Genomic DNA, 15,043 nt, shown 5'->3' on the forward strand with positions numbered 1-15,043 from the left:
GTGTTTTAATACTATAGCAGCTGGACACACTGACTTAGCTATCAAGCTAGGCAATAATTATACTGAAAAGGGGGGAAATATACAGTACTGCTGATTATCATTTTCAAAAGGAAGTAAGCCATTGTGACGATGTGGTCATGCTCTAACTTTTCGTGTCTCACACAAGCACAGAAATATCTACTTGATGAAAGTACCTGAAAAGACTACCCGATCATTTTGGGCAGACGATAATTAAAGGTTCTGGATAAATAAAGGTATGCATTGCTTCAACGTTCGGAATGAAAGTTTCACACACATGAAAATACAATTTCAACATTTCTACTAACGACCTTCCAGATAAAAAATCATTACAGGTAGCACGTGTCTATTTCCCTGCTATGGGCACATTCCATTCCCCCGATGTTGAAAGCCACTTCTTACCTCGATTACAATGGTGGGGAGACCTTCATCTATTTCCAAGTCAGCCCCTTGGCCTGTTCTAACTTTTTCTCGTTCCTCATTCTCCATCAGGATCGTGTACAACACATGACGTTATGTATCTGAAAAGAAGGTTATAACGATGTGTAAAGGTTGATAACACTGAAGAGGCGGAAAAACGTGAAGCTTGACACCCGTTAAAATGTTCTACTTTTTCACCCGTCACTTAAGAATCGTAGTACATGAACACTTCATATACAACAATTATCAATCTTAGAGGGTGCTTACATCAAAAATTTAAAAAAAAAAAAAAACCAAACAAATGAAAAAAAAAAATGAAACAAACCGTTTTTGGACGTATATCAAATGAATCGATTTTTAAAAGTTGTCGAGAAATATCGTACTTAGAGAGATTTGGTATGACCTGGTAGCTTAGCGTTTTGACTCGATAGTCCACATCATCAGTAAACGAATAGAGTTCCTGACAGAGTTACTGGTCATGTACCAGATTTTCTGACCTGCTGGTGACTCAAGATAAATTGTACATGTAAAACTTATCATTTTTATACTTGAATTTGGTTTATTCAGAATATTCAGAAATATTAGATAGTGATCAGAATAATGATTTCCTATTTCCTACATGATAAATACCATCAGACCTTTCGTCTAAAACGTCAGGTACAAAGTGGAGATGTTGGAATATAGGCCTCCTAAATCATTCATAAATCGGAATATAGGCCTCCTAAATCATTCATAAATCGGATTATAGGCCTCCTAAATCATTCATAAATCGGAAGTCTATTCTATTTATTCATTTTAGGTTTTCCTTTTTTAACCTGGTCTATCATGGGTGAAGGTCTTGTTTGTCATAAACCAAAAGAATTTTGACCGGCACAACGTACATACTGTGTTAAACGTATCGATCCTCCCGATTTCTAGTCGGTCTCAGGCCATTGCCTGGTTCTCCTTCCCCTTAAATTCAACTGTACAGGGGCATTTAGAAAACCTTTTTCTCAGTCCCCTCAAGCCAGGAAGAGTATTTGGTCCAATATAGTGAACTTTCTCTTGTGAACCTTATTTGCATGAAGATTGCGTATCATTATCGGTGCAAAAGTCCTAAAACTTTTCTTGAAGTCAAATATAGTTGTACATGCCTGAATTTCTCGGGAGAAGAAAAACCATTTTATCCAAAATTTCACTGCTCAATTTAAAGGAAACTCACACTTCAGTTTGAGATTTTTCTAGAAATCCAACCATGGATCCAATATGACAGTTTAGACAGTAGCTCACTGGTCTATAGAAATTTAAGGACGATGATCCACAACTCTATATGCAGACAGTTAAATGTCCGTATTCTTATATCAACGAAAACAATCGAAACACCTTACAGCTTCTATACTATGAATTTATAATGTTTTCATCTAACAAAAAGCTACAGGCAATATTCTAGAGGGCAAAGCCCTATCACGGCCCGATGGGATAGTGATATTGGTATCACAGTGATAGTGACCGTGATATTGACCTTGATAGTGACCTTGATAGTGATAGTGACAGCGATAGTGACCGTGATAGTGACAGTGATAGTGACCGTGATAGTGACCGCGATAGTGATCGTGATAGTGACCGTGATAGTGACCGCGATAGTGATAGTGACTGCGATAGTGATAGCGATAGTGACCGCGATAGTGATAGTGACAGCGATAGTGACAGAGATAGTGATCGTGACCGCGAAAGCAATAGCAAAAGGTAATAGTAATATCCACAATAGAATAAAAAATCCGAAGTTGTTCGGGGGGTGCGGACGCCGGACAATTGTCAAAGGCTCAAAGCATCTTGTTACACAAATTTAGACATTTGATCCACCTATTCATTTGAATGGGGGAAATATACGCAATCATGTAAAAAGCACATTGTGACGTCATATCTAGCTTTGGCATATAGCAAATCTAAAAACATAGGTGACTTGGTACAATCGAGGAGTGATTATATCATTGAGAAAATATGGTTGATATGCTTATAATGAGTTTATGTAACATCTCAGATCTACGTGAACTTGGATAAACAAATTTACAATGGAGAAATACATATCCTTGTGCTTGCATTCAAATCGACGCCATTTTGACCATAATGTTCAAGTTCCATAGGTATGGTTTAATTTTTCATCAGTTTTCTATATCTTCCTTTTAAACATGTATATACATGTTACCTATATGGAGAGCTCTATAACGATCTATAATCACTCTTCGATGAAAACGCAATTGTACCAAGTCTCCTAATATGTCTTACGGCGTGGCCGTGTTTGAGGGCGAAGCAAATAATATTGGCATTAGTATCTAGATCCATAACAGGACTAAAAATATCCCGAAATATTAACACCAAACGTGTAAAGACAGAGTTCAGTCAAAGTATTCTAACTTTAGACATTTTTGATCCGCCTATTCATTGAACGCGGGAAACTCTATGCAACTGATGTAAACAGTGCATTGTGACGTCATATTTAGCGTCGGTGTTTAGCAAATACACAAACATAGGAGACATGGCACAATTGCGTTAATCGAGGTGTGATTATAAATGATTTAGAAAAAAAGATTTACATGCTTTTACGGATTTTATGTAACATCTCAGAACGACGTGAACTTGGGTACACAAGATTCAACATGGAGAAATAGATGTCCACGCGCTAGTATTCGAATCGACGCCATTGGGACCAAAATTTTCAAGTTCCATAGGTATGGTTAAATTTTTCATTAGTTTTCTATATTTTCCTTTTAAACATGTATATACGTGTTACCTATAGAGAGAGTTCCGCTCTCGCGGCCCGAAGGGCCGTGAGAGGGCTTCGCCCTCTAATATGTTTGTAAATTTGATCAACCCCAACGCTGAATATGACGTCACAATGCACTGTTTCCATCAACTGCGTTATATTCCCTGCATTCATTGAACAGGCGGATCAAATGTGTAAATCTGTGTAAAATGGTGTTGCCGGGTGCTTGATAGAGCTCTGTCTTCACACGCTAAATTCGGGATATTTCTTTTTGTCCTGATATGGATATACAATATAGTTACTCGGTCGCTGTAGCTCAGTGGTAGAGCGTTTGCTTCGTATTCGGGAGGTCTTGAGTTCGAGCCTCGCTCGTGCCATGGCCGTGTCAAACCTCAGACGTTATAGAGGGCAAAGCTTTAATTTTAATATTTTTCAATATTCAATATATTTCTTATATGTTATATATATATATATATATATAGTGATGAAAGTATTGTAGAGTGGGTTGAAACATACTTTATGATAGACCAATCAGATGGTGTAATTCTTATCCAATCAGCATTGTATAGCCATCCCATCATAATCTTAGTATAAGTAGCCAATCATTGTTGATCAACCTAAGACCAAAGGGTATAAATAGAGCCGTCCTGTCATCTTTAGTTAGCTTTGTTGGTACTCGAACTCGATTGAGGTCTTTTGACTGGTAGTATTGAGTTGGTATTCAGGACAAGCTTGGGGTTGTGTCGGAAAGCAACAGAATTGTTAGCTAGGCCACTCAGCTCCTACGCTTGGTCCTTTGTGTTTTTGTGACGTTAGCATTGTGTCTTGGTGACTTGTTTCAGGGATAGTGTCTCGGTGACTTTCCCAGGTGATAGGACGGTAGAAAGCTTAGGTTAGGTGGCTGCAGATTGTGTCGGGAAACAACAGAATTGTTTGTTATACCACTCAGTCTGTAGCTACTTAAGTTATACATGTATTTGTGATTTCTCGTATCGATTAGTCTGATTATTTTTTACTATTAGCTCATGGTTTGTTTAATGATCATCCAAGTAGGACCAAGAAAAATATTATTCCGGGTTTTAGTCAGTTAGCCTATCCTGGTTTATTTATTAACGTTAATGTTATTGTTCCTGTTCGTCTGCAACGAAGATAGATACATGATAGTAAGTGTATTATAATTGAACTTAATTTCTTAGGAAGGAAACCTAAGCGAACTCATACAATTTTTCTAATCATTTGTTAGGTAAATATGTTACATAATTTGGTGGCAGCGGTTAAAGGAAAATTAAGTTTCATTGTTAGTTTTGATCATTGATATTGCTGTATAGGCATCACTGTTGTTTTTCTTTGTTGACGGAGACATGTCTGATATCGACGAAATTGACAGAGAAATAACTCTGATTGAGAAACAGTTGGCGGAATTAAAAAGTGGGAGTTTTGATATGCACAACATTACAAAAACAGCAAGGGTTGATGTAGAGTCGGGTAAAACTTTTACCCCTGTGTTACATCTTGACTCACGACCTCGAGACTCGGGGTTTGTGTCTCATAGAACATCTGAAATAGATTATCATGGTGATGTCGAACCTAAATTACGCTCGACTGAATGAGTTAGATTTCAAATTGATGATACAGAATGCGGCACTGAAGATGTCTCATACAGTAATGTTGAACACGGTAACCATGATTATTTTAGTCAAACATCAACACCTATTTCTCAATATTTGCCGGAGTCAAATATAACACGCCGACGAAATATTCCGGGATACAACACTGCGCGTCTAGACGACAGGATCAATAATACTGGTTTTACAGACACAGAAGACAAGAAATTAAAGTCTAACATTAAGCCAGCAACATTTGATGGCACGGGATCTTGGCTATATTATCGTTCGCATTTTGATGCATGTACCATGTTAAATAGATGGACAGAACGTGATAAAGGTCTCTATTTAGCAGTTTCCCTACGTGGACAAGCACAAGGTGTGCTGGGAAACTTGCCTGGCACACATAAGCATGACTACACATTACTAGTTAATGCATTAGAAGAAAGGTTTGCACCCTCAAACCAAAATGAATTATATAGAACCCAGCTGCGACAGCGCAGACAAAAAGCAACAGAAACGTTGCCGGAACTAGGTCAGTCTATTAGAAGACTCACTAACTTAGCCTATCCAACTTTTAAAGCTAATGACCTGCTGGCTTTGAAAGACGAAATAGCGAAACTTCGAAAGGAAGATAGTGAATTAAAGGCTAATACTTCGAGGACTGGTACATACAAGAAAGTAGCAACTAATCCACATAACAGGCGATGTTATTTGTGTGGATCAGAGTATCATTATCGTGCTGACTGCTCACAAGAGGTAAAGCAGACCAATAATAAGTCAAGTAATCGAAATAAGAAACACCACAAACAAAGCACATTCAAGTGCATTACCTCTAAAAGAGCGCAAATAGGCGTTAACCAAAATGACCCAGAAGCTGGCATGTATGTAAGAGCCAATGTTCACGGAGTAGAAATAAATTTGCTTATTGACATGGGAGCTACTTTGTTGGTGTTGTCCAATAGAATTTATCAAGTAATAGAAAAGAAACCACTATTGTATCACACTGATCAAAAAGTCGCCTCTGCGACTGGAACCGATCTGTCTGTCATAGGAAAAACGTCTCTAAATATCAACTTGGGCAATGTCATCTACAATCAAGATGTCATAGTAGCGGATTTATCTTTAGATGGTGTTATTGGATTGGATTTCATGAGGAAATATGATTGCACAATTGATATCAAGAAAGGGAATTTTAAAGTTGGCGACAAATGCTACAATGTTGAATTAGTCGGTTACTTAGGTTGTTTCAGAATCACTTCAAAGGAAGTTGTCAATATTCCGGCAAGAAGTGAAGTCGTGACATATTGCCGTGTCATAAAACCACACGAGTATTGTCAATCGAAGGACGTTTTAGGTTTAATTGAACCTTTGGAACGGTTTCTCAGATCGGGAAAAGCATTAGTAGCGAGAACAGTGGGCTACATAAAGGATGGGGAAGTGCCAGTTCGTATGATGAATCCTTCTCATGACTATCAAATAGTGTATCCAGGTACATTTGTTGCAACGTTTAGCAGTTGAAACTGTATATGATACCCCACCCATTCACAGTACAAATTGCAGTGAAAAATGTAGTGATCTACCTGCCCACCTGCAAGACCTTTTCCAAAGATCTAAATCTAAGTTGACCACGGATGAGGCATTTAAATTAAAACAATTCTTACTTGATTATGGCAACATATTTGCCACACCAGATAAAGATTTGAGACGTACTGCACTAGTGAAACACACAATCGACACCAACAACGCTCGTCCGTTGAAAGAGCCCCCTAGAAGAATACCACATCATTTAGAGGATGAAATGAACAAACAAGTGGATGATTTGCTTAGCAGAAATATAACTGAAGAATCCAATGGTCCTTGGGCATCGGATGTAGTTTTAGTGAAAAAGAAAGATGGTTCATTACGGTTTTGTGTGGACTACAGGCGTCTGAATGCTGTCACAATTAAAGATGCATACCCATTACCACGCATAGACGATTCACTAGACAGTCTCGCTGGAGCAAAATGGTTTTCCACTCTTGACCTGTGCTCAGGTTACTGGCAGGTTGGCATGGATGAAGCGGATAGACTAAAAACGGCATTTGCGACAAAGTGTGGACTATTTCAATTTAATGTCATGCCATTTGGCCTATACAACGCCCCAGCAACTTTTGAAAGACTGATGGAATCTGTATTGAGTGGGTTGAAATTGCAAATAGGCTTGGTATACCTTGACGATATCATCGTAATGGGTACATCGTTTGACAACATGTTGAACAATCTAACAAAAGTATTTGATAGACTATTATCAGCTAATTTGAAATTAAAGGCAGAGAAATGTCACTTGTTTCATAAAACTGTGCAGTTTCTCGGATACGTGGTGTCAGAAGATGGAGTCACGACAGATACTTCAAAAATTGATGTGGTGATAAATTGGTCGACTCCACAAAATCTTACGGAAGTAAAAAGTTTTCTTGGCCTTTACAGTTACTATAGGCGTTTTATTTCAAATTTCGCCGCAAAAGCAAAGCCACTTAACAGATTGACTGAAAAGGGTGTCAATTTTAAATGTACTGACGATTGTCAAGCATCGTTTGATTGTTTACGTCATGCACTCATATCTGCACCGATACTAGCCCATCCAGATTTTTCTCAGTCATTATGGATACAGATGCAAGTGATATAGCCATCGGAGCAGTTCTTTCTCAGATACAGAATGGTGTTGAAAAGGTGACTGCTTTTGCGAGCCGAACACAAAATAAATATTGTGTTACACTGAAAGAACTTTTAGCTGTTGTCTATTTTACAAAATATTACAAACATTACCTTTATGGCAAACAGTTTTTAGTTAGAACTGACCACAGCTCCTTAAAATGGCTTATGAATTGCAAAAATCCGGAAGACCAACTAGCGCGTTGGTTTGAAACTCTAAACAATTTTCAAATAAGCATAGATCATAGACCGGGAAAAAAACATACTAATGCAGATGCATTGAGTAGAATTCACTGCAAAAAGGTGTGTTGTACTGAACAAATTGTGAACACATTACATAGCACATCTTCTTCAACTCTGAATGAGGAAAAAACGTCTCTGAAATGGAAACAGAGAGAGGATAAGGACATAAGCATGCTTATAAAGTGGGTTGAGACAGGAACAAAACCACCGTCATCTGAGATATCAGGACAAAGTCAGTTCGTAAAAGCCATCTGTTCTCAATGTGATGCACTGGTGATAGAAGCTGATATGCTGTTTCGAAAGAAAAAACAGAAGAAAGGTGCAGATCAGTTACAAGCCATCGTACCATTTAGCGAGAGGCGAACACTCTTAGGACAATACCATGATGAAAGAACCTCTGCTCACCTCGGTGTAAAGAAAACATTAGCAAAAACAAGAGGCCCATGGGCCACATCACTCACCTGAGTCACCTTGGCCCATATCTGAAGACTTTCCATATATATTTGCATGTAAAACCTTGGTCCCTATTATGGCCCAAACTACCCTTTGCAAACTTGAATCTACACTATGTCAGAAAGCTTTCATGTAAATGTCAACTTCTTTGGCCCAATGGTTCTTTTAAAGCTTTTTTCTATATTTGTATGTAAAACTTTGACCCCCCCCCCCACTTGTGGCCCCATCCTACCCCCCCGGGGGACCATGATTTGAACAAACTTGAATCTGCACTATGTCAGAAAGTTTTCTTGTAAATATCAGCTTTTCTGACTCAGTGGTTATTGAGAAAAAGATTTTAACTATATACATGTATTTGTATGTAAAACTTTGATCCCCCTTGTGGCCCCATCCTACCCCCGGAGCCCATGATTTGAAGAAACTTGAATCTGCACTATGTCAGAAAGTTTTCATGTAAAAATCAGCTTTTCTGGCTCAGTGGTTCTTGAGAAGAAGATTTTTCCTATATATTTGTATGTAAAACTTTGATCCCCTATTGTGGCCCCATCCAACCCCCGGAGCCCATGATTTGAACAAACTTGAATTTGCATTATGTCAGGAAGCTTTCATGTAAATCTCAGCTTTTCTGGCTTAGTGGTTCTTGAGAAGAAGATTTTTAAAGTTTTTCCCTATATATTTGTATGTAAAACTTTGATCCCCCTTGTGGCCCCATCCTACCACTGGGGGCCATGATTTGAACAAACTTGAATCTGCAATATGTCAGGAAGCTTTCAGGTAAATTTCAGCTCTTCTGGCTTAGTGGTTCTTGAGAAGAAGATTTTTAAAGATTTTTCCTATATATTTGTATGTAAAACTTTGATCCCCTATTGTGTCCCCATCCAACCCCAGGGGCCCATGATTTGTAACTTGAATCTGCATTATGTCAGGAAGATTTCATGTAAATCTCAGCTTTTCTGGCTTAGTGGTTCTTGAGAAGAAGATTTTTAAAGTTTTTCCCTATATATTTGTGTGCAAAACTTTGATCCCCCCTTGGGGCCCCATCCTATCCCCGGGGGCCATGATTTGAACAAACTTGAATTTGCACTATGTCAGGAAGTTTTCATGTAAAAATCAGCTTTTCTGACTCAGTGGTTCTTGAGAAGAAGATTTTTAAAGATTTTTCCTATATATTTGTATGTAAAACTTTGATCCCCTATTGTGTCCCCATCCAACCCCAGGGGCCCATGATTTGTAACTTGAATCTGCATTATGTCAGGAAGATTTCATGTAAATCTCAGCTTTTCTGGCTTAGTGGTTCTTGAGAAGAAGATTTTTAAAGTTTTTCCCTATATATTTGTGTGCAAAACTTTGATCCCCCCTTGGAGCCCCATCCTATCCCCGGGGGCCATGATTTGAACAAACTTGAATTTGCACTATGTCAGGAAGTTTTCATGTAAAAATCAGCTTTTCTGACTCAGTGGTTCTTGAGAAGAAGATTTTTAAAGATTTTTCCTATATATTTGTATGTAAAACTTTGATCCCCTATTGTGGCCCCATCCAACCCCAGGGGCCCATGATTTGAACAAACTTGAATCTGCATTATGTCAGGCATCTTCGCAAGCCAAGTGTCCGATTCGCTTACTCTCATCTAAGTTTTTCCCTATATATTTGTATGTAAAACTTTGATCCCCCCTTGTGGCACCATCCTACCACCGGGGGCCATGATTTGAACAAACTTGAATCTGCAATATGTCAGGAAGCTTTCAGGTAAATTTCAGCTCTTCTGGCCCCGTGGTTCTTGAGAAGAAGATTTTTAAATGACCCCACCCTATTTTTGCATTTTTGTGATTATCTCCCCTTTGAAAGGGACATGGCCCTTCATTTGAACAAACTTGAAAGCCCTTCACCCAAGGATGCTTTTGGCCAAGTTAGGTTGAAATTGGCCCAGTGGTTCTGGAGAAGAAGTCGAAAATGTGAAAAGTTTACAGACAGACGGACGCCGGACAAAATGTGATCAGAATAGCTCACTTGAACCTTCGGTTCAGGTGAGCTAATAAAAACCAAGTACTACTGGCCAGGATTATAGAAGGATGTCAAATTGTATATTGCAGGATGTGAAAAGTGCCAAAGACGCAAATCACCTAATACAACCAAAAGGGCACCAATGCAAGTATTCACTTCTGGTTTACCTATGGAACGCATTGCTACAGACATATTGGGCGAACTTCCGAAGTCTAACAATGGTAACCGATATATTTTAGTCGTGTTAGATTACTTTACAAAATGGACTGAACGATTTCCTATGGCAAATATGGAGGCCGCAACTATTGCAAAAGTAATAGTAAAGCAAGTCATTACAGGTTTCGGCGTGCCCGGCATTATACACTCTGATCAAGGGGCCCAATTCGAGAGCCATTTTTTCACGGAAATGTGTCGTCTTTTGAATATTAAGAAAACCCACACGACACCATACCACCCACAATCGGATGGAATGGTTGAAAGATTCAATAAAACACTGACGACAATGCTGTCGGCGTACGTAAATGACCATCATGATAACTGGGATGAACACCTTCCATACGTAATGATGGCTTACAGAGCAGCTGTTGATGAAACAACAGGTGCTACGCCCAACAAAATGATGTTGGGTCGAGAGGTTGCAATACCTCTTGATATTGTTTATGAATGCCTACTAATATCAAAAGAATACCCCAGAACACGGGAATTACAGGAAAAGTTAGAAGAAGCGCGCACTACTGACAGAAAAATGTCTAAAGATAATATCCAAAGACAGAAGTGGTATCATGATAGGAAATTAAACTGGCAGTCATTTAGATCTGGTAATCAGGTTATCAGGTTTACGTTTATTTTCCAAAACGTCGAATTGGTACGTCTCCCAAGTTTTCTTCGTACTGGCAAGGCTCTTTTGAAATGATCATTGAGATGTGTTTCAGTGTTACATATAAAGTAAATTGCGGACCTAGAGGAGCAAATCAGATCATTCATATTGACCGTATACGACCTTTATTTCGACAAATACTGTCTTTTGAACCAGTAGACTTCCCTACCACAACTAATGTTCCTGACAAAAGTGTTGATTCTGAAGTTGAGAGTGACAATGAATGTATGACTGATATTAAACGACATAAAAAGTAATCAGCCTATTTAGCTGATTATGTTTTAGATTAAAACAAGGGTCACTCCAAACAAAGTCATTTATAAAGTGTCCTATGTGTCCTTACCAAGTAGAAACATCATAATGGTGTAGAAAGACAATTTATCAAAGATTTCCTGACAGGAGATACCTGTTCATTTGATAATAATAAAAATACTTTTAACCATTGAATTTTGGTCTGCCTTTGCGAGGACGCAAATTTTTTCGAAGGCGTGGGTAATGTGATGAAAGTATTGTAGAGTGGATTGAAACATACTTATGATAGACCAATCAGATGGTGTAATTCTTATCCAATCAGCATTGTATAGCCATCCCATCATAATCTTAGTATAAGTAGCCAATCATTGTTGATCAACCTAAGACCAAAGGGTATAAATAGAGCCGTGCTGTCATCTTTAGTTAGTTTTGTTGGTACTCGAACTCGATTGAGGTCTTTTGACTGGTAGTATTGAGTTGGTATTCAGGACAAGCTTGGGGTTGTGTCGGAAAGCAACAGAATTGTCAGCTAGGCCACTCAGCTCCTACGCTTGGTCCTTTGTGACTTTAGAATTGTGTCTTGGTGACTTGTTTCAGGGATAGTGTCTCGGTGACTTTCCCAGGTGATAGGACGGTAGAAAGCTTAGGTTAGGTGGCTACAGACTGTGTCGGGAAACAACAGAATTGTTTGTTATACCACTCAGTCTGTAGCTACTTAAGTATACATGTATTTGTGATTTCTCGTATCGATTAGTCTGATTATTTTTTACTATTAGCTCATGGTTTGTTTAATGATCATCCAAGAAAAATATTATTCCGGGTTTTAGTCAGTTAGCCTATCCTGGTTTATTTATTAACGTTAATGTTATTGTTCCTGTTCGTCTGCAACGAAGATAGATACATGACAGTAAGTGTAATTGAACTTAATTTCTTAGGAAGGAAACCTAAGCAAACTCATACAATTTTTCTAATCATTTGTTAGGTAAATACGTTACAATATATATATATATATATATATATATATATATATATATATATATATATGTTATATATATTTTAATGTTTTAATATTCAATGCTCCATACCAATTCCGGTAACTGAAACACCCTATTCAGAGAGTGCGACGCCCCTCCTTGATTGTTACCAATTATTAATAATTATTGGTTTAATATGTTTTACGGCGTGACCGTGTTTGAGGGCGAAGCAAACAAATTTTGGCATTAGTATCTATATTCAAAACAGAACAAAAACAACCCGAAGTTAGCACGAGGACGGAGCTGTATCAAAGCATCCTAATTTTGGATATTTGATCCGCCTATATATTGAACGCGGGAAATATAACGCAATACGGGATTTTCGAGATACGGATCCACTCTGACTTTTATCGCGCTTTGAACGTAATATGTAGGGCATGTCACTTCCGGATTACAATAACAACTAAGTAAACAAACATGGAATACTTCAATTGCTATCAAGTTACTGTATTTAAATGTTATTTTTGAAAGAAAGGAATCACTACAACCATTTTATAGGAAAATACAATTGATTAAATTATACGAGTCGGCGCGGGAAATAAATCTAGGGAATATCTTGAGAATATCGGTAAAACTTCACGCCTTGCATCCAATGGTACGCGTCTAAATGCGCCCTTTCCCTTCCATCTAATTTACAACCAGGTACTAAGCACCAATAATGACTTAGATCGTCATCGTGGGACTGCGCATAGTCTGTTAGCAAAACACCATATGTATCGATGTCAACTTTGCCCTACAATTGGTTATTATCACGTGACCGTGGTGTATAAACGTCAAATATAATCGGTCGTTCCGGCATATTCCGAAAGTTCCGTATTGATGTAAACAGTACATTGTGACGTCATATTCAGCGTCGTTATTTACAAACATAGCGTTTGAACCACAACAACAAACATGGCGTTAATGATGGAGTGATTATATATGATTAAGAAAATAAGATTTACATGCTTTTACGAATTTTATGTAACATCTCAGAACGACGTGAACTAGGGTAGCTTCGCCCTCTAATAATGATTATGATAAATACATTGGCACGGTTACCCAACAATGGAGCTTGGACTTAGGGTGTACCAAGTTATTCGGTACACGCAAAAATCTTATGTTTTGTTCGAGATGTGAAACATGTACTTGAGTGAAAAATTCTTGACTGGACATAGCATACACAAGCAATCAATCAATCAAACCCAAACCATATAAATACACGTGCCCGAAACTACGTACCGGTAATCAAAACCATCTCTCTCTCTCTCTCTCTCTCTCTCTCTCTCGATAGAGAGCGTGCTCTCTCTCTCTCTCTCTCTCTCTCTCTCTCTCTCTCTCTCTCTCTCTCTCTCTCTGATTTATTCTTGAACAGACACAGCATTCAACCTGTACAAGATCTAAAAGAATACAAGAATACACTTCTTGGCACCTGATCCCACCTCTGGTATTTCCAGGGGTCCGTGTTTGCCCAACTCTTTATTTTGTATTGCTTATAGGAGTTATGAGAGTGATCACTGATCGTTATCTTCACCTTTCTATAGTAAACCGGTCCCCAAGATTTGGCGCTAAAATAAGTGTCACCGAGGCCGCTTCAGTATATGTAAGCATCGCGTAAAATCGGCAAAAATACGTAAGTTCAAGCTCGATCAAAGAATTCCTCTTTCAATTTTATATATTAAATTCAAAATATTATCAGAATGCAAAAAGGCGCACGGTTTATGTTCCAAAATAGATAGAATCCGTTGTTAAGGAAATTCCCACGTGTGCGCATTTTACGTAATATTCCTCTGAATATTCATGTTACCGATGTTCATGTAAGCAAACCAAGACAAATCTGAGATTGAAAAAGAATATTGATTCTTCCTATTTTACGATAAATATTTTAGCTAGTATGGCATTAGCAAATTATAAAAAAAAAGTTTATTATCGAGGCTTCGAAATGGGGGCTAACACCAACATCCCTGCTTTTATTTATTGTAAAACCGAAGGTTAATTTAGGCTATAGCTTTCTTCTCCATCTACCCATCCGTTCCTCTATCTCACTGTTCCATTGGTTTTCCAAACATTTTTCGTTATGGTAGTCTGGCGCATGCCTGACCCAATTTCCGATACGTAGCGGAAATTGGGTCAGGCATGCGCCAGACTATCGTTGTGGTTGGAGGATTCGTTTGAAACTTGCAGTGTAGTTTCAGAATGTCAAACTACAGATCAAGTTCGAATTTCGTAACGTTGGATAGACAAGTATGAAAGAAGTTAATTTGTACTTGTTACATTTTCAATTCATCGTGACCGGGCTCGTGTTCTGATGGAAAGGCTGTAAAAGTAGTGTATGAAAGGTGGATATAACAAACAGTGATCAATCTGATAATTCCTATATAAGCAATACAAAATAGAAAGTTGGGCAAACACGGACCCCTGGGTATACCCGAGGTGGGATCAGGTGCCTAGGAGGAGTAAGCATCCCCTGTCGAGTGTCGACTGGTCACACCCGCCGTGAGCCCTATATCCTGATCAGGTACACGGATCAATCAGTAGTCAAAATCAGTGTGCCAAGAACGGCCTAACAATCCCTATGAAACACGTCAGACAGTATTCCACTATATGATACACTGTTGGTTGTATTAGCAAACTAGATTGTTATAACGACCATAGAATTTATAACATCTACTTCTTCGAAAGTAACCCGCCTCGATTTAAAAACGGATCATATCTGAATAAAGGC

At 38.4% G+C, this 15,043-nt stretch overlaps 1 protein-coding gene across 1 annotated transcript in view; it reads right to left on the reverse strand.

Moving 5' to 3' along the window:
* Nucleotides 1–15,043, reverse strand: part of LOC125679735 (monocarboxylate transporter 14-like) — a 39,994-nt gene that overhangs the window by 23,399 nt on the left and 1,552 nt on the right. The window contains exon 2 of the mRNA XM_048919191.2: nt 421–539. Coding sequence (XP_048775148.2) covers nt 421–507 — 87 coding nt within the window. The 5' untranslated portion in view covers nt 508–539. The remainder of the gene's footprint in view (nt 1–420; nt 540–15,043) is intronic.

The sequence above is a fragment of the Ostrea edulis genome, chromosome 2 (assembly GCF_947568905.1).
Source record: "Ostrea edulis chromosome 2, xbOstEdul1.1, whole genome shotgun sequence".
NCBI lineage: Eukaryota > Metazoa > Mollusca > Bivalvia > Ostreida > Ostreidae > Ostrea > Ostrea edulis.